This window comes from Phoenix dactylifera, chromosome 8, assembly GCF_051530095.1.
Source record: "Phoenix dactylifera cultivar Ajwa chromosome 8, Ajwa_hap1_PhDact_Kaust_v1.1, whole genome shotgun sequence".
NCBI lineage: Eukaryota > Viridiplantae > Streptophyta > Magnoliopsida > Arecales > Arecaceae > Phoenix > Phoenix dactylifera.
Genome location: NC_143197.1, coordinates 15631605 through 15650895, shown reverse-complemented (window position 1 = coordinate 15650895; position 19291 = coordinate 15631605). Strand labels below are relative to the sequence as shown.

Below are 19291 nucleotides of genomic sequence, written 5' to 3'. Positions count from 1 at the left end.
TTCATATACATATAATAATATTTAAATGTATTTGGGGTTTGAAAATATTTGTATTCTAGATAAATTATCAATTTTGGGCCATAATTTCATGTAAACCCATTATCCATGCTATGGGGTGAACTTTGTTTAATCCACCATGTAATTTTATGTGGTCCTGGTCTTTCACCCATGCAAGTGAGGTATCTAGTCAGCATAGAAAACTGTTTACATGCTTCTCAAAGATTATCCATTACACAATTTTTTGATGTATCCACTGTACTTCAAAATATTCCTTTGATATATTAGAACCCTTCCCTTTCATTTTTGACTTTATGGGAGGAAAATCTCAGATCTAATTGGAAGCAGAGAGAGAGCTTCTAATGTTCAAATCAGATAGCATTGTGATCAGACACCTAAATCCAAATATTATTGCCTTACTATTGGTGATGGCATGCCTGGCCCTCTCCCTCTAGCCTACCAATGACACCAACACTCTCCTCTGGGCGCACGAATTGTTCCTTCGCCCTGTGCCCTTGCTGCCTTCATGCAAGAAAGGTGTGCACCTTCTATCTTTTGTTCTCACTCATCTCCACCTCTCCCTTCTCTCTTTTGCTCTTGCTACATCTCTGCTCTCTCTATCTCTTTCTCTCTCTCCCTCCCCCTCTTTCAGACCAAAGAGCTATGTCACTGGTGTGTTCCATGCATTCCATGCTTGTCGTGTCAATGCTTGTTGTGTCGTGTCTTGTCATGTCCGTGTGGAGACATGAAAAAATTCCTAGTTTTGTCGTGCCCAGGTGACACTGCCTTGCATTCTCATTTCTGTTGCAACTATTTCAGCTATACCCTTGTTGATAATTCGAATGAGCTTCTTATTATTCTCATTGTCATGTCCTCTGATGCAACCAAGGTTTTAGAACTTTAAAAAATATCTAGGTTCAAAAACAAACAATAGGCAAATATAATCTTAAATAAAAAAGGCATGGTGAAATTCCTTATAAATGAAATCTAAACTTGAATAGGAGAGATGTAAAGATACTTATACTGCCAAGGAAATCATCCTTGTTTAATACTCTTGGTTTTTGTGAGTGGGAGATTTTGAAGATGTATTTTCTTTTCATGACCTCAATGAATTTACTACTCTTTTGATTCTAATACTTTTATTCGAACGTGTGAATGAAATGCATTGATGCTTTTTTAAGATTCCCTTTTTGTTGATCTTATTCTTCCTCTCTCTCTCACACACACACTGAAAATGCCTGTACACTCTTTCCTTTACCTCCCTAGCCTCCCACCTTAGCCTATATTTATAAGAATGTTTGGGCAGTTAAGTAGGCTATATTGATGAGTTCGATCACTAGCGTTAGATCGGTTAGGTCTATGGCTTTGCAGGTGGACTACTAGAGATACAAACAACAAACCAGAAGGCCAGCAAAGACAGCCTTATTTACATATTATCATTTAAGTAATCTATTTATTTATGATATTACTTGTAAATATGAAACTATTCCCATATGAGTTCAATAAAAATACTAAGAACTTCAAATTCTTTAAGAATAAAAAAATTGGTTGCAGCTTTAGTGCGAATTCAGCAACTTTTAAATGCGAAGAACTTTCAAAGGTATTGAGATCTCATAATTTTCATCTTACCCAACATTTATAAAACCCAAAGATTGAATACTCCAGGGCATTTCAGTTGAAATGATGCTAACAACACAATATTTCAACAGAAAGAATCTTGCTTAGATGTTACACCCACTCATTCATACATACATATGTTCATACGTACCTACATTCATGCATGCATATGTACAATAGGTACATAGGTACATAGATTCATAAGTACATAGGTACTTAAGTACGTATATTTGTATATACTAGGTATGCAGGTACATATATAGGTAATATACATGCATGCTTATGTACATGCATGCATAATTTATACATACTTTTTTCCTCGGCATATGTTGAGTTCTTGCTGTATGTATCTGTAAGCCTAAGAATCATAATATTTCATAGAAATCCTTATGATAGCAGCTGCAAATAAAGGCATGGTTTTAGGTTGTTTGACTGGTCTACTATGTTTTTTTTTTTTTTTGTGATGAAATGGGAGGTATACCCACCCAGTAATTATATTAAGCAGTAAATGATTACATGGTGGCTTAAAACCAGAACTTATATACACGAATCGGTGTAACTCTGGCTCTTCCTTCGAGATGAAGCAAGGTGTTGTGGGAGTTACACCGCACTTGAGGGGAGTTTAATGATATTAGAGCTTATAGATACAGTTTCTTCTAGCTTAACAACCACAGCAACCATTTTTACAAATGAATCAGTTTTCCAAAGAAGATTAATCCCAAGGTCCGCCGTACCGGTACCGGTCGGCGTACCGGTGGCCGGCCGGACCGGTACGGTACCGGTCCGGTCCGGTCCGTACCGGCCGGTACCGGTACCGTACCGGCCGGTATGCGGTGGTTTCAAAAACCACAGCGCGCGGCGCTGTGGTTCTAAAAAAAAAAAAAATCGTACCGGTGCGAACCGGCCGGTACGGGCTCCGAACCGGCCGGTACGGGCTCCGAACCGGCCGGTACGGGCCCGAACCGGCCGGTTCGCACCCGTACCGGCCGGTTCGGATAAAAAACCGGGATATACCGGTTTTTTATCCGTTCCGGGACCGGACCGGTACGTACCGGCCGGTACGGGCCGGTACGGCATTCCATGATTAATCCCAATTCACTTTACCTTGACTGAAGCAGCTGCTTTAGCCTCAATTTTTGTTGTGATTTCTGACATTGACTCCTTGAACCTGCCGGAATAGATAGGGATCCAACTTCTCATTAGAGCAATGCTTTGCTTCGGAACTCTTGAGTTGAGAATTATCACATATATATGTATGTATGTATGTATGCCTTCTTTTCCAACATCACATATGTATATATGTATGTACGTATGCTTGTATGCATGCATTCATGCATGTATGCTTTTATGTATGCATGTATGTAGGTATATTTATATGTCATCAATATTAAGAAGAGGCTATGTTGATGGTCAATAACTTCCAGATCCAGAGTTGAGAATTATCACATATATATGTATGTATGTATGTATGCCTTTTTTCCAACATCACATATGTATATATGTATGTACGTATGCTTGTATGCATGCATTCATGCATGTATGTAGGTATATTTATATGTCATCAATATTAAGAAGAGGCTATGTTGATGGTCAATAACTTCCAGATCCATGAACATATCATATTCCCGTTCTAAAATGTTTCAAGTTAATTAGTGCAATGTATGAAAATTGATCCATTACAATCTTTTTCGACCATTGAAATGCAGGTAAAGGTGGATCTCTAGACCTTAAAAGTTTCATTCAGCAATTTCCTGGTGCTTCCTTTGATCATAATAGAGGTAGACTCTTTCTTATTTACTGTACTTAATGCTTATTTGTTTTCCCATAGGCTTTGTTGATACATGATAATTTAATAAACATATTATGATTGTAACACAATGTACAGAGCTATATTCATGCCTGGTAATCTTTTTTTTTCATCCTATATTATTTCCCTTAATTTTTCTCTCAAAATATTATTTCCTTCAATAGATTAGATTTATTATGCATGTTTGTTCCTGAATTGGAACAAAAAATTGTCACTCTTCTAGTTAGAATATCAAAAATTAAATTGTTGTTAATTTGATTGTAACTTGTTACCAAAGATCTGAAATGCTGATTTCTTGATATGACAAGGAATGAGAATATTCTGTCATTTGAAATGGCCATGAACTGGAGCTTCTAATTTATTAGTAAAGGTTTTCTATACTAATATTTTGATTGTACAGGATTTGAGGAAGTATCTGATGAGATTGATGGTACCAAAAACAAAGACAGGTAAAATTCTAAAGCAATGAAAAATTATGGTTCCTATGTGATCCTGTATCTCAAAACTGCAAAATTTTAATTATTGCTTCAGTCATTTCTCAAATATGAAGTACCTAAGTGGAAATTGTGGAGATGATCATTAGATGCTTAATTTAGTGGGCATCAAAAGAGCTCCACTAACATAATAGCTTACTTTAATTGAATTATCATATTTTACAGAATTTAGATTTTCCAATCAACAAGACTGTTTATGTGCTTATTTATCTTGCCTACCATCTCTTGCCACATGTAATCATAATATGTATACTTTTGGTTTTAGTTAATTTACACGTACAGTTAGATACTTCATTGCATATTTTAAAACATGGAAGCATACATACAAACAAATAAGCAGCACTGTTCATATTTGTATATTGATGTTAGGTAGATATATTGAAACTCATACAATGTCTAGAGGACCAAATGCATTCAATTTAATATTTAAAAAATGAAAAGAAAGCAATTGTTGAGTTATCTGTTTAAACCAAACATCCTTGCCAAATCTCTTCATCTCACCATTAAAGATATGCCATTTCCCTCATGACTCTTTTCCTTCAACATTCCTACCACTTTTAGATATTTAAAGATTTTGCCTTGAAAATAGAATTATATCATATTTTTACCAATATGTCCAATATGTCCTGTGGACACTGATCTACACGAGGGGCCCAGGTTGAAAAGGTTTGGGACGTTTCATCCTCGGTTGAGGAGCGGTTCCCCGTTCCTTCTTCCAAACCAAAACCCAAACCCAAACCCCTGAGTCTTCCTCCCCTTCGGCGGCGCACGAAAAGGAAGATCTTGCCTTGCCCTCCCTTCAGCCACGAAGGAGCCGGACTGCATGACACCCGCTTTCTCCCAGCGGTGCCCGAAGAACAGAAAGGAGAGATCCTCTCCGTCGCCACCGCCCTTCATCAGATCCGAGGAGAGATGCCACAGCCCCTCCCCAAGCGCCCCATCGTTCTCACGCCGCTGCCGCGCGCCGGTTTCGGAGAAGAAGAAACACCATGGGACCTTTGCATTGAACCCCTGCCCCCTGCAGCGCCGAATCGGCCACCACCGCAGGTAATTCTTCCCCCCCTTCAATGCCCACAAAGAAAATCCGAATCTAACCGGATCCGAGTTAAAAAAAAAGGAGAAAAAAAACAAGAAAGAAAGAAAAAGAAAAAAAACGCATGTGACTTGTGTGTGAAAAAAAAGAAAAGAAAAAAGAAAAAAAAGAAAAAACCCTTACCTCTATTCATCTTCTAACTCTGTTCGCCCGCCGTCGCCGCCGCCCGTGAAGCGCCGCTCCACCCTAGCCGCTGCGACCGTCGCCCCTCCGGCCTCGCCGCCCCCGTCGCCATCAAGATCCGCTGCCACCCCACCTCCCGTGCTGCATCGCCGCCTTGCCGCTGCGTCGTACCGCCTCCGCGCTGCTTCGCCTTTGCCGATGCCCACCGCCGCCCCCTCTTGGCCTCCTCTACCACGAGGAGCACCGACCACCGGCCTCCGCCGGCCATGCCACCATCCCCGCCCGCCATTTCGCCTCCGCGAGCACCACCTCCCATCTCCGCCACTTGCCTTCACCCCCCCCTTTTCTCCTGCCACCGCCTACACCACCGCCATGAGGAGCACCTCCCATCTCCCATCAGACCCTCTTCCTTCTCTCCCACCCATCTGGCTCATCCCCTTCCCCCGTCCTCTCTCGGCACACCTGTTCAGATCTCCCCTGTTCCCAAACCCACTTCACCCCCACCCCGTGTCGCACTCATCCAACCCCCCACCCATGTCACATCCACCCAACCCCACCGACCCACCACAATTCCTTCCCCACCCTTTCTCACAGGCCTAACTTGTTCCTCAGGCTCGCCTTCAACCCCCACCCGTCAGGCCGCAGGCCTGTCACCACATCTAGGCCGCTATTTAGAGCCCAACACACAGGCTCGCCCACACATTGATCCGCCCCAGTTCTTTCCACGGCCCAAGCCCATGCGGCCGACCCCTTCTTCCATTTTTGGGCCCGATAGGCCCATTTTCACATTGGAATCGCTGAGCTATTGTGATCAAGCCCTATTTGCGCTAGTTGACAATCCTGCTTGCCGTGACCATGCCCTTGATCGTTGCCCCAGCACACGAGCGAGCGATTCTGGTCGTCTGCTTCACGATAGGTGATAGGTTTCTACTTTTCTTAGGCTTGTTAATGTAATTATGTTCTAGTTCTCTTGCATGATAACTATATTCTTGCAAACTTACATTCTTGTCAAAATTCGGAACATTGAACCTCTCACTTTTGAACCCGTCTTATTACCCATTAAATCTTTGTTATTAAATTAGCACACTCTAGCAACAGAACGTTTCTCAACGTCAACGACTAATTTACTTTAGGATCAGAACAACCGTAATACTTGATTGCAACCTAATTTCTTCAATTGGTTAATCTTATACTTTAACTCCGAAATAACTGAAGTAAAATCAGCAATATTTAAATTTTAAGTTACTTTTGTGAAAGCTTGCTGATTTCTGAATCATAGTAGGCTGCATTGTTAGGTTGTCCTGCATCATCTTTTAGTATCGGTTGAAATCATTATATTTGCTAGGGTTCAGTATTGACATTGCATTTCATATCATCATATATAGTGTTATCATTGCATGTCAACCCGTAGTGATAAGGAGTATTAAGTCGATCAACCTAAAGTCTCCTTAGCTACCATGGACTCCGAAGTTCTGAAATTCATCAAGGACTAGTTCGCTGCCATACAAGCTGAAAAAAAGAAATCAGACAAGAGATCTGTGAGTTCTTGCGAAACTGTAGGACCCCTAAACTGCCAATCCCTATTGCAGGCCAGTTTGAAATTGGTTTGGCCGCACCACCTATAGTTCTTCCCCATACCCCTAGAAATCTAACCCAATGTTCTAGGTGTCAACAATTCGGCCACATAGCGTCCTAATGTTCCACTAAGGCCTACCTGATTATTGAACCAGAAGCTGAAAGCCAAGAGGCCGAATATGTTGAAGAAGTCTATGAACCAAACGTAGAAGACTATGTAGACGACTTTGAAGACGAACCCACCGGATTAGAACTTGTCTAGAATGATTTCCAAAGAAAAACTATTGACCTAAGTACAAACAAACCACTCTACATCACTACGTCGAAAGAGGTAGTGAAAGATGTCGAGAGCCGATTACCCGTATGGCTCAAGTTAACAATGTGGAGTCCAACTTTGAGCACCCTGCCACCGTAGACCTGATCCTCATGATTCATCCGCATAGAGTGTTTGAGTCTGCACGGTCATTTGCATCGCATCTACAGATCAGCAAACACATTCACTCTAATAACTTAAAATATAAATTTTTTGCTGATTCGCACAAACGTTATCAAGAGCTAAGCGTAAGAGACTATGTTATGGTAAGAATTAGGTCTGAACAACTTCCTTCCGGAATGTTCAAGAAATTGCAAACTCGTAGTGCGAGTTCGTTCAAAGTCCTAAAGAAAATTAATTTGAATGCATATGTTGTGGATTTTCCTAATGACTATGGGATTAGTGCGACATTTAATATTAAAGATTCAATCTCCTACAAAAAGACAACAATCATTCATTCTGACCCCTTTGTTGACACACCTGCCCTTATTAATCATCCTGACCTGTTATCTGCTGTTGAGCCGCCGCCTCCAAGATTTTATGCATGCAAAGAACAAAAAGAACATATATTAGATGAGCAATTATGTCAACTAGGAATGGTGGATACCAACGTTACCTTGTTCAGTGGAAAGGCTGACCAAAGTCTGACGTAACGTGGATTTCTAGAGCCGAGTTGCAGCACCTTGACCCTGATCTTCTAGAGCAGTACGACAGCCTGCCAGACCTACACTCGATGGGGTCGAGTTTTTTCCACCTGGAAGGAGTTGATAGGGACATCAGAGCCCTTCATTCCGATGATCGCGCCTTCAGAGCCACTCGCTCGCGTTTGCATCAGAGATTGGCATCATTGTGGCTGGCCCTGGATTGAGTTCATTCGAATCTACATCATGTTTCTTTTATTGCGTTATTAGTTGCTTTTGTTTGAGTTGATTTAGTTGTGTTTCTGTTATTTTGGAGTCGATTTGGTTGTTGAGTCAAGTAATTGGATCAATTGATCAATGTAAGACGTAATTATAAAGGTCTAATTTTGGGTGTGATCAATTGGTTTAATAGTCTAATGTTAGTAAAGTTTAATTTGGTATGTAATCAATTACTTGACTTAGTCAATTAATTGAAGGGTCCAAGTTTGATTAGTTGTTAATTGTTTGACTTGGTCAATTCATGATGTAAGGCCTATATAAGGGCCACCCCGCTCATGAATTAGGGAAATTGATGGTTGAATAAAAAAACCCTAGCCGCCTCCTTTTTCTTCTTCTTCTTCTCTTCTTCCTCCTTTTCTTTTCTTTCTGCGTCCCTATAACCTCTTCTTTCTGCGTCTCTATAACCTCTTCTTCCTCCTCCTTCCCTTCTTCTTCCTCTTTCCCTCTTTCCCCTGCAGTGGTCCGCCATCAGCTGGATGCTGGATTTTAATGTAGTTTTCAGAATCTGCTGCCCATTTAATACGCTTAGTAACACATCTTTCTAATGAGAAGAGGGTAAAGGGGCGCAGCTGCCATCTCACAACCACTCGCATTTAATTCAAGGTAGGTGAAGAGGCAATAGATTCATCAAAGGCCTAAGAGCAAGGGAATATAATAAACGTTAAATGCAAAGCCCAACCAATTGAATAGAGATCAAAAGTGAAATCATATCTGAAATTTTAAATCAGCAAGTAACATGAATTTAACATTTCCCTACATGGTCTAAAATTTTAATTCTTATAAATGACTTAGTTGGGCGCCTTGTACAATGCAATAGGTGAAGGTACCTTCCAGGTTGAAACTTTACTTAGTGATAACTATATCCATCCATGAAGCCATGGTGAACTACACCTTGAAACAAGGCTCGTTGCTCGTAATTCTATATGTTCCAAACAATATAGCACAGTTCAAGGGTTCATTGTGGGTTAATGCTTTTAAGGTCATGTTTTGGTATACTATTCCTGCTTTTTATGTCTTGGAGAATAATCCACTTCCCATCGTCGCGGTTTCACTATTCACATATAGGCGAATCCTCGAAGGTTACTTGCAAGGTAGTACCTTGCATTTGGATCTTGGCTTCATTCAGAGTTTAGAAACTCTTTCCCTTGCATTTTATGAGCGCTATCACCTTAGGGATAGCTCATAATAATGTTGGTGCTCCTAGACTTATCGAACTATTTAAATATTGGGTTGCTACTGTTGTTGACTGTATTGGAGGCTTCAAACCATCCCCCTCAATAATTCTATAACCACTATTCTAGACAATCCCTTTGTAAGCTGAGCAGCCTAATGTATCAAATGGTAGGTTGTGTGCTTGTGGTGGCTGGGGAGTTTCATAATGGATAATGAATGGAAGGCATGCAGGAACTGTGTCCAAAATGGGCTGCTATAATATTTCAATTTTTCTGAGTATAAAATATCAATACTTCAATTTCATGCCAATAAAAGATGAAAAAATCAAGGATAAAGCTGCAAAATATCATCCATCTAGCATCATAATCTCATATCAATATCCATGTAATATAAAGATCTATAATCTCATATCATCATTCACTCAACATAATAGCATCATTCACCATCATAAGATAAAAATGCTCATATAATCACATAGTATCAGTTATAAGATAACGATGTCCACAATCACATAACATCAACCATAGAAGAAAGATATTCACCATCATATAATACAAGTTACCATACAAATATTGTCATTAATAGACAATAAACTCTTCTCTTCAGTGTTCATGGTGTACCAGTTGCAGAGCATTCATAAGGAAGTGTAGGAGGGGTGAGAGGAAGGGTGGAGAGGGTCGCCTTCTTCCTCACTTCTCTTTCTTCTCTTTGCTCCCATGCTTCATTTGGCTAGGGCAAGAAAGAACTAGATTGGCCCACACTTTATACAACCTATTGGATTGGCTGATTGTTGGGCCGGTCCAATTAGAAACCAGTCTAGTCCACTATGAAATGAATCACCCACTTTGAACACGTAGCCACCATAGCGGGTTTTAAACCATTATTTTAGCCACTTCATACCAAGTGTCAATATAGCACTGCTAGATAGTATTTAGCATACTAGTTTCTTATTGGAACCACTATAGCAGCCCTAGCAGCTGATTTTTAGAAAAATGGATCAGCCAAATCCTTTTGGGATCTCACATAATTGACTGCAATAGCATGATCTATAATTGATATCTTATATATAATGATTCATTTTCATATTTGCACTCTTTAATTGCATTTATCAATTGCTGCAAAGGTATTGGAGGTATTGGTGTTTCAATTAATAGCATATCAAGCAATGAATCTTTTAGCCACTCAACTCCTAGACATGTAGTTACAATAATTTCAGATTCTATAGTGCTGCTATGTATCACAGTTTTTCGGTAGAGTGCCAAGAAATGGCATCACCTGCTAGAGGAATACAAATCTAGTTGTAGTCTAGTATGTCACTAATCTAATTAGCATTATTTTATCCTTCCAGGCACCAGGATATGGTGTAAAATACAAGCCATAAGATATAACTTCTTAAAGATATTTTAGCACCCTTTCAATGCATTCCAATGTCGATTATTGGGATTAGTTGTGTACCTACTTATCTATTTACATCATATGCAAGATCAGCATATAATTTGTTAGAATTCCTAGTGATAGTGATCCACTTATTTGTGTGAACTTTGCTTGTGAAGCAGGTCCACTTTTTTTCTTCTTTAAATTGAATTCTTGGATCATAAGGAGTAGACACTGGTTTGCAATTGAAACAATTGAAGAATTTCTTTAGTAGTTTCTCTATGTAATTAGTTTATGACATGATAATCTCTTGAAGAGTTCTTAAAAATTTAGTGTTTAGTGTTTAGTCTGCCTTACTGAAATTTTGCTTGTTAAACTTTGAGATAGAAAGGATTTAACCATGTTTATCCCTTCAAGCTTTGTCCCAATGATTGGAATGTCATATAGAGACAAACATAAAGTCACTATTTGGTCACCAACTACTTTACCCTGAACATATTTATCAATTTTCTATATTTTAAAGCCATAAGATGGGGCAGTATTATTAAATTTCGCAAGCCATTTCTTTGGTGCTTGTTTTTGGCCATCTCAAGATCTAATTAATTTGCAAACTTTGTTTTCTTTACTGGAAATAAAATCCTTCTGGTTGGTTCATATATATTTCTTCATCTAAATTGCTTTTTAAGAATGATGTTTTGCATGCATTTGAAGAATTATTAATTTGTTAATCGAGGCCTAAGAAATAAGAATTATGGTGGTAATTCTAGCAATAGGGCATAATCAAAATGATCTACACCTGGTTTTGTGGAAAACACTTTGCAACTAAGCTAACTTTGTATTTTCCCACCAATCCATTGGAACTTAATTTCTTTTCAAAATTCATTTACCTCCTATAGTTTTACAACCTGGAGGCATATTAGTTGGTTCCCAAGTTGGGTTTCGGATAACAGGTTACATTTTGTTATTAGTTTTTTCTTTCCCTTATGGTGAAGTATTATGTCTTTTGGATTGGGTTCCTGTTGCATTCTTCATTTCCTAGGAAATCATTTTTGATTGTAAATTTTATGTTGAGATTCCAGCCAAATTTTCTTCCTCCAAATTTACCTCCTATAGTTTTACAACCTGGAGGCATATTAGTTGGTTCCCAAATTGGGTTTCGGATAACAGGTTACATTTTGTTATTAGTTTTTTCTTTCCCTTATGGTGAAGTATTATGTCTTTTGGATTGGGTTCCTGTTGCATTCTTCATTTCCTAGGAAATCATTTTTGATTGTAAATTTTATGTTGAGATTCCAGCCAAATTTTCTTCCTCCATTACTCTCACCTTTAAGCTAGCAACCTTTAGCAACCAATTATATGTTTTATTATCTTGATACACGTCAGATTTCAAATTCCAGTTTCCATCATGTAACAATATTTATATTGGAAATACTCTATCTATTTTAACTTTTTTCTTAAATTTTTGCTGCACATCAGATTTCAAATTCCAGTTTCCATCATGTATCATATTGGAAATACTCTAAATCAGATTGTTCAGCTTACACTCTGATTTCACATTGTTCTAAGAGGCCTTTGACATTGTAACGTGCATAAAGGGATACGAAGGAGCTGGTAAAAAGATTATCTCAGTTTATAAGAACCTGATTAACATCTTGCAAGGATTTTGAGGGCACATCTATATAAGTTATAATATGAAAGACCCACGATGAAAAGTGTGTATTGAGACAGGCAATCCAATTCTATTTTCTAGCAGTTCCAGAATAGCTATTGCGGTCTCCTATCTTCTATCAAAGAGGAGCATTTAGAATCGCTACATTGTTTCTTTAGAAAAGTGAATTTCAAATGGTCTTTATTCCAGGCCATATGTTTTCTATTATCATTTGTTTTATTATAGTTGCCTGTGAAGTAATATTAACAGGAGAAACTGTGTTAGAACTTAAGATCAGTGTCGCAGTATGCATTTGGGTTTATGCACTTACAGAATGACGACTTAAAGCAAAATTTTTCCAGCTAAACTGGAATATGGAGAAAGGTGCTGATAATAATGGATTTGTTTATTGAAACCTAATTTCAGGTCCTCAGAACCAACAGGATCTGGAGAATCATTCAAACCAGGGACATGGCAACCGCCAACATGAAAACCATTCTCATATGCCAGGTAATTTTAAACTAATCTGGCAATGGGTATTGAGCATTTCATTGTGAATGATGGATCTCGATACACTGCAGATCCACTCCTTTCTCTGAAAATATTTTTTGATCTGTTCCGTTGCTTGGGATGCCATTTATGATATAATGCTGAGAACCATACATCACAAGATGTCAAGTTTGTAGATTTGGACATTTGCCCTCCATTTTTGTAGGGCTAGGGTCTTTCTGAAATCTGTTTCAATTTCATGATGACATGTATGATTGCTAAAAATTATTTAGTCTTCCATTCTTCTGCATGGGATGTGACTTATGATGTAAACAGGCCTGCTCATTATATTAATGGAGAACTGGAGTGTGTAAATTTGATTGTTTGCGAGTATCATTTACAGAAGGTATATTTCATATGAAGTAGCTTATATTTGCGTAGTTGTCTGTTAAACTAAAGAACTCAACTGAAGAGTGTAACCTTTCCGTGCTTTCTGCATCAGTCAAAGAACAGGATTTGTTATGTATCTGGTAAGAAGCGAGGAGACTTTTCCTACTATGTTCTTAAACGAGCAATTCTGAGCAGTCATGTCTCCAATCATCTGTTGAAACTATATCAGCTGATATATAAATGTACTCAGCTTGAGCACACTTAGGAACTTTTTTTTTATGGAAAGCACCAGTTTTTTAATGTGATACATATCATGGAAGTTAAGTGTTCGTACTGGTTTGAAGCTGACAATCTGCAAAACTTTAGTTGTACAACCTCTATATCATCGTCACTTATCTCAAAGAGAGAAAGGGGAAAAGAAACTCAAAAGGAACTCCATCTACAGCGGCATTATATGTCAGAGACATACCATTTGTGCAGTTAGTTTAGGTAGTAGTATGCTGTTGATATGCAACTGTTGCCATGGGATGTATCTCTCTTCAATTCACTGTCTTCCTACCAGAATCAATCCAAAATCTTCAAAATCTATTAAGGTGAGTGGACACAGCCCTCTACCAGCTGCTTCATTTCGGTATTCAAATTAGAGATGCAGAGGTGCAGTCCGGAAGAGGCCTGAAGCCGTTTCCAGATTGACACATGGATACTTTTCTTCCACAGTTGATTGGTTGCCAGTGATAAGTTCTCCTGATAGATGTCAAGATGACTGATATTGTATTCTGTTTCCAATTTTCTCGTTTATCCTTCTTTCCTCTTATGGTGCTTGTGACTCAGTCTACAATAAGGTTCTTAAATCCAGTGAGATCTCAGTTCGTCTTGCTATCCGATGGGCAACATGAGATTTATCATGGGCAAGAAAGTCATGAAAAAATCAGGAAGGTCTATATGGTTAGATCTGGGCCAATGTTATGGGAATCAAGATATTGAACCTCGGCTAATGTACTAAACATGGTTCTAACATCTGTTTTTAAGTCATTAGTCCGAATGCTTTTTCTGTGAAATATTAGTTTGGATGCTTGATAATATTTAAAAGGATTATTTAGAAAATTTAGGCAGACATAATAATGACTGAGACATCCTTTTGGTTAAAATGAAACTTGAACTGATGAATGTATTGTTTTGTCTGTGCGAGTAGTATCGTATATGTGACCCTATGATACATAATGCTTCAATTTACGACATTCAAGATTTGGTATGTCAAGAGACAGACCTGGATGTTAAAGGTAAAAGGTACCAGGAGATAAGTGTTGAGTTTGTCAATCAATCCAAATAGTTTCAGTTTAACATAAAATAAGCTTGAATTATGTTTGGTTTTGACGTAATTGACCGAACTTGAACCTGATTCATAGGCAGAAGAATGAATGTCAATTGAGCGAATGACTCAGTAGAAAATTAGGACAGAGTTCAACCAAATTGGTACATAATAGCTGAACATTTTTCGGAGCATCTCAGATGCGGGCATATTGTAACCTCATTGCTACGTCGTTCTGGCAGATATTTTAAAAGGCCTTTATGCAAGTGACGAGGTATATAGCATGCCCGCACTTGAGACGCTCCGAAGAATATTCAGCTATTATATACCAATTCGCTCGAACTCATGATTATTTATAAGACTAGCTGCTAATTAGCGACTTAGACAAATGTACTAATTACAGACAAATAGGTCAAACGCATTAATTAAGAACAAGCATAAAAACAAACATAAAATTAACTATGAATATTTATCTCAGAAGAAGTGGATTAACTTGCGGTGATACAGTATTTTGCTACAGTACCTTGCTACCGTTTTGTATTCCGGCTTAGTATAAGAGGACGATGATAAACATGGAAGTAAAAATAAAATGTAAACTGCAAATATTTATCATTGAAAGTACAAACGATGCTTACAAAGATCGCAGATCTTTTTTACATTTTAACACACACCAGTAGACTTTTGTGAGGAGGACGCTCAAAACTTAATTAAGCATAAATATTTAAAGAGGAGGAGGATGTATGGATTAAGAGAGATGAAGAAGGGTTAGAGGAGTGATGATGGTTCGGATGGATGGAGATGTTGTAGAGAAGAGTTGGATGGAGAGAGAGAGTAGTGATAAGTGGAGAGAGAGAGTGGTTGAGTCGAGAATTGATGGATGGAGAGAGAGCTAGTGCGGAGTTGATGAGGTGGTTGAGACGAGGAGCGAAAGACGGAATGGTTGAGTGGAGTGCTGGTGGATAGAGGAGAGAGTGGAGGAAGTGAGAGGGGGAGAGAATACGGAGTGGAGGTGGAAGCTGCGGATGCCTGGGCTGGTTTTCTTCTTCCCATTTTGTAGATGAGTAGCAGCTTTCGCGGATTTAAATTTATTTGGAGTTCAGAGCTTGAAACGGTTTGAAATCCCAAGACAGCTTACTGTAGACATCACTTCAACCTTTTACTATAGACATCATGGTCCGGAGAGAATCTTACTATAGACATCACTTTGACGCAGAAGGCGGAAAGAGACTACAGAGGGCCTTCTTGCTGTAAGCAGACCTGGGGTCGACTTGTGATAAACTGGGATCGACTCGAGGAAGATCGGGGTCGACTCGTGACAGGTTGGGGTCAACCTTACTCAGAGAATCCAAAGAATGGGTTTTCTATTTTCCAGCTGGGGGTCGACTCAAGGATCCTTGGGATCGACTCGAGCGGAGTTAGAGTCGACTCGAGTGCTGAAGGGGTCAACTCGCTGGGCGTATCAAGGAACGGACTCGTGGTTGTTCCAGACGGGTCGACCTGAGAAGCTCGGGAGGTCGACTTGGATCGACTTTGGAGTCGACTCAAAGAAGCTGAAGTCGACTCGAGGTCGGGAGGAGTCGACTCTTTCAGAATTTCCTGAAAATTGCTGGCGGCCTGATTTCGTGGAGCTTGATCTGGGCGTGAAATCTGGAGATAAGATTATGGGATTTGGATTGTGGGAGGCGTGGGAGAAATGCTAGAGGGTGGTGGGATGATTTCAAAGGATTTAAACAAGAAGAAACTTGAATTAAAAAGGAGATAAGGAAGAGATGGTTGTGGGAGTCTCACCCAAACCAAATCAACTCAGTGGGAGGAATAGAGGAGTTTCACCCCTTTCCTTCAGCTTCTTGGCATCACACCAAGGAGGAAGAATCTCTCTTCACGAAACAAAGGGTCTATGTTGAATGAACTCAATTTTTTTCTGAATTTTATTCTTCAAACCTTCCCCTTATGTAGAGAGGGAGGCTGGGAAAAGATAAGGACTACAATTCCAAATTTAGTTGGACTCTAAACCAGATAAGGACTCTTTTTAAACCTTCAATCTCCTGATTGATCTCCTAAACAACTTACCAAATGGGCTTATCCACATGTGGAAGCCTTTTTTTTTGGCGTGAGAAGGAAAAGGATTTCAGCCGCAAGCAATTAGAATCTTCCTTGCGCATGAAGTCAATTCCTCTCCCATGGGACTCGATCCACTTGACATGTGGTTATTCCTAGTTAACCAATGACCCACTTGACACCTTGAACTCAATCTAATTAGGCGTCAAAGACACTTAACCATTGTGAATTAATTCACTTATTACAAGGACTCAACAACTTGGGACTCAATTTCCTTTGACCCAATGTTCATGGACTAAGGCGTGAGGAGGATGCTCCTGCATCAATTCCCTCCGGCTGGGAAAAGACTCGACTCCGTTGAGTTTCGTGACTGGTATAGCTCGTAGAGATCCGGGTTCAGCCGTTGGACTTCCTCCGTCTTCAACCATGAATAATCTGAAATTGGTCTGCCTTTTCATTTAACCAGAAATTTTTGATATCCTCCACGACGTGTGGACACAATTTAATCATCCAAAATGTCTTCAATGGTATCTTTAGGGACTGATCGACATGGTAGTGATTGTGGTACAGCTGGAGCATCTTCATCTTCAGCATAGTGTCCTTCGTAAAGCTGCAGGTCTTCAACATTGAAAATTGGACGAACCTGCAAGTCTTCAGGCAAATCAAGCACATATGCGTTAGGTCCCATTCATTTCAGTACCTTGAAGGGACCGGCACGACGAGGATGAAGCTTCTGAAAATTTCTGCGAAGGAAGCATTCAACACTCAATCGTATCATCACAAGGTCTCCTTTGAATTCTAGGGGACGTCGCTTCAAGTCGGCTTGTTGCTTGTAAATCTCGGTGTTGGTGATCAAACGACGTCGAACTTTTGCATGGATGTCTTGTATATGCTTAGCGAAGTCTTCGCCACCGCCACTGGTCCTTGTGTTGATGGAAAGTGGTACAAGATCAATAGGCCATCGCGGCTTCAACCTGAGAACAATCTCGAAAGGTGACAATCTTGTGGTCCGGTTGACACTATTGTTATAAGCAAACTCGGCATGAGGTAAAATCAGATCCCATGACTTCACAAGATCCCGAACCAAGCATCGAAGAAGGTTCCCAAGACTGCGGTTGACCACCTCGGTCTGCCCATCAGTTTGGGGATGATAGGCGCGGGAGAAGGAAAGACGGGTGCCAAGCTTCGCCCAAAGTATCTTCCAAAAATAGCTAACGAACTTGACATCACGATCAGATACAATAGTCTTCGGAAGTCCATGTAGACGAACCACTTCTTTTAAGAACAAATCAGCAACTCGAGATGTATCATAAGTCTTTGCATAGGGCACAAAGTGCGACATCTTTGAAAACCTGTCAACAGTGACAAAAATAGAATCATGTCCTCGTACCGTCTTGGGCAACCCAAGCACGAAGTCCATGCTGAGGTCCTCCCATGGTGAGCTCGGCAATGGTAGTGGGGAGTAGAGGCCGGCATTGGATTTTGTTCCCTTGGCTATTTGACAAGTTCGGCAATGTTTGATGATTCGGTGGACATCCTTGCGCAAGGTCGGCCAATAGAACCTGTCCTCCATCATAGCGACGGTCTTGTCACGCCCAAAGTGACCAGCAAGACCTCCTCCATGAACCTCCCGAATGATGTGGTCGCGAAGAGAGGTTTCTGGAATACATAGGTGTGTGCCATGGAAGAGAAAACCATCATGGATCAAAAAATCAGAATGCTGCCGGTGATCTCCTGCTGAAATTTCGGTGTAGATAGGCTAAAAATATGCATTAGTTGAATATAGGATATTCAGATCATTGAAGCCTGTTACTTCTGCATTCAAGAGGGTGAGAACATGTGTCTTCCGGCTAAGGGCATCAGCGACTCGATTTTCTGCACCCGATCTATGCTTCAATACAAAAGTAAATTGCTGCAGTACATCCACCCATCTTGCATGTCGTGCACTTAGCTTCTTTTGTGAATGATGTACTTTAGAGAGTCGTGATAGGTGTATGATGCGGGATGAATGTGAGGGATTTAAACATAAGGATTGTCAGTAAGTTATGTTGATTAACTAGCCTAATAGCAGCAGAAAATTCAGTCACATATGGGATAAGAAAACATTAACATGAGCATAGTAATTTCAGGACTAGTTACTCGCATGTACTAATTCATTTAGGACTTAGAAGAATGGACCGTTGTGGTTGAGAAACCACTTGATTAGGACACTTCCTTCAACAAATCAGACCTAGAGTTGAGGTTTACCAAACATTGAACTTCTGAAATTTTTCTGGAGGAGGATCCTTGATCTCACTCTCGAAGGTTGATGATTGGATGACCAAGCTTCATCTTCCGTTGCAACAGGGCCCTTTTGCTATTGGTGTGGAAGGATAATTGACCCAATGACATAGAGTACTTTAAGGACCTACAAAGAAACAAGGATTAGAACTTTGGCATGAGAGGAGAATGGAAATCACAAAAGAAAAGGGAGGCGAGAGGAGGTAGGGCAGCGGTGGATGTGGTAGTGGCTTTAGGGCCTCACGCCCAACTTGGAACAAGGGCCTCACGCCCAACCTTCTCTCAAGGTGACAAAGCAAAATTGCTAAGGAAGAAAGAAACTCTTTTTATTCATTCATCAACTGAAATTACAAGATGTCATGAGGAGGTATTTATAGACTTTCCTCATGATTTGAAATTTAAACACATAATGAATGGCGCTCCACATTTGAAGGCTTGGTTGCTAGAGATAAGGAAAGAAAGTTGGACGGCTTTAAGGGGGAGGATTTGAAAAGTTGTTGGCTCCCATTTGAAATTTTCTTGTATTTAAATTGTGGCCGACCTCTTGGACTTTGAATTTGGGTGACGTGTCAACTTGTATGAGGTGGCATGGTGATTGGTTCTTTTGATTTTGACTCTTCCATTTGGCATT

At 39.9% G+C, this 19291-nt stretch overlaps 1 protein-coding gene and 1 long non-coding RNA gene across 14 annotated transcripts in view; both read left to right on the top strand.

Annotated features, from left to right (window-relative positions):
- Positions 1–15524, top strand: part of LOC103724162 (NADH:ubiquinone oxidoreductase, 17.2kDa subunit) — a 54103-nt gene extending 38579 nt beyond the window's left edge. For 3 of the 13 annotated variants that reach the window (XM_026800394.4, XM_039116668.3, XM_008815334.5), the window contains 3 exons: positions 3321–3392; positions 3822–3870; positions 12561–13041. In XM_026800394.4, the coding sequence (XP_026656195.4) occupies positions 3321–3392; positions 3822–3870; positions 12561–12624 (185 nt within the window). In that variant the 3' untranslated portion in view covers positions 12625–13041. Of the gene's footprint in view, positions 1–3320; positions 3393–3821; positions 3873–4572; positions 4803–12560; positions 13042–13125 lie in introns of those variants that run through there. The other 10 variants (XM_089924811.1, XM_089924809.1, XM_088702904.2 and 7 more) reach the window with 9 other exon arrangements.
- LOC148702691 (uncharacterized) lies at positions 4833–12247 on the top strand. The gene is made up of 2 exons (XR_015968024.2): positions 4833–4962; positions 7686–12247. It is a non-coding gene; the product is annotated as an uncharacterized LOC148702691 (long non-coding RNA).
- Positions 15525–19291: the final 3767 nt, after the last annotated feature.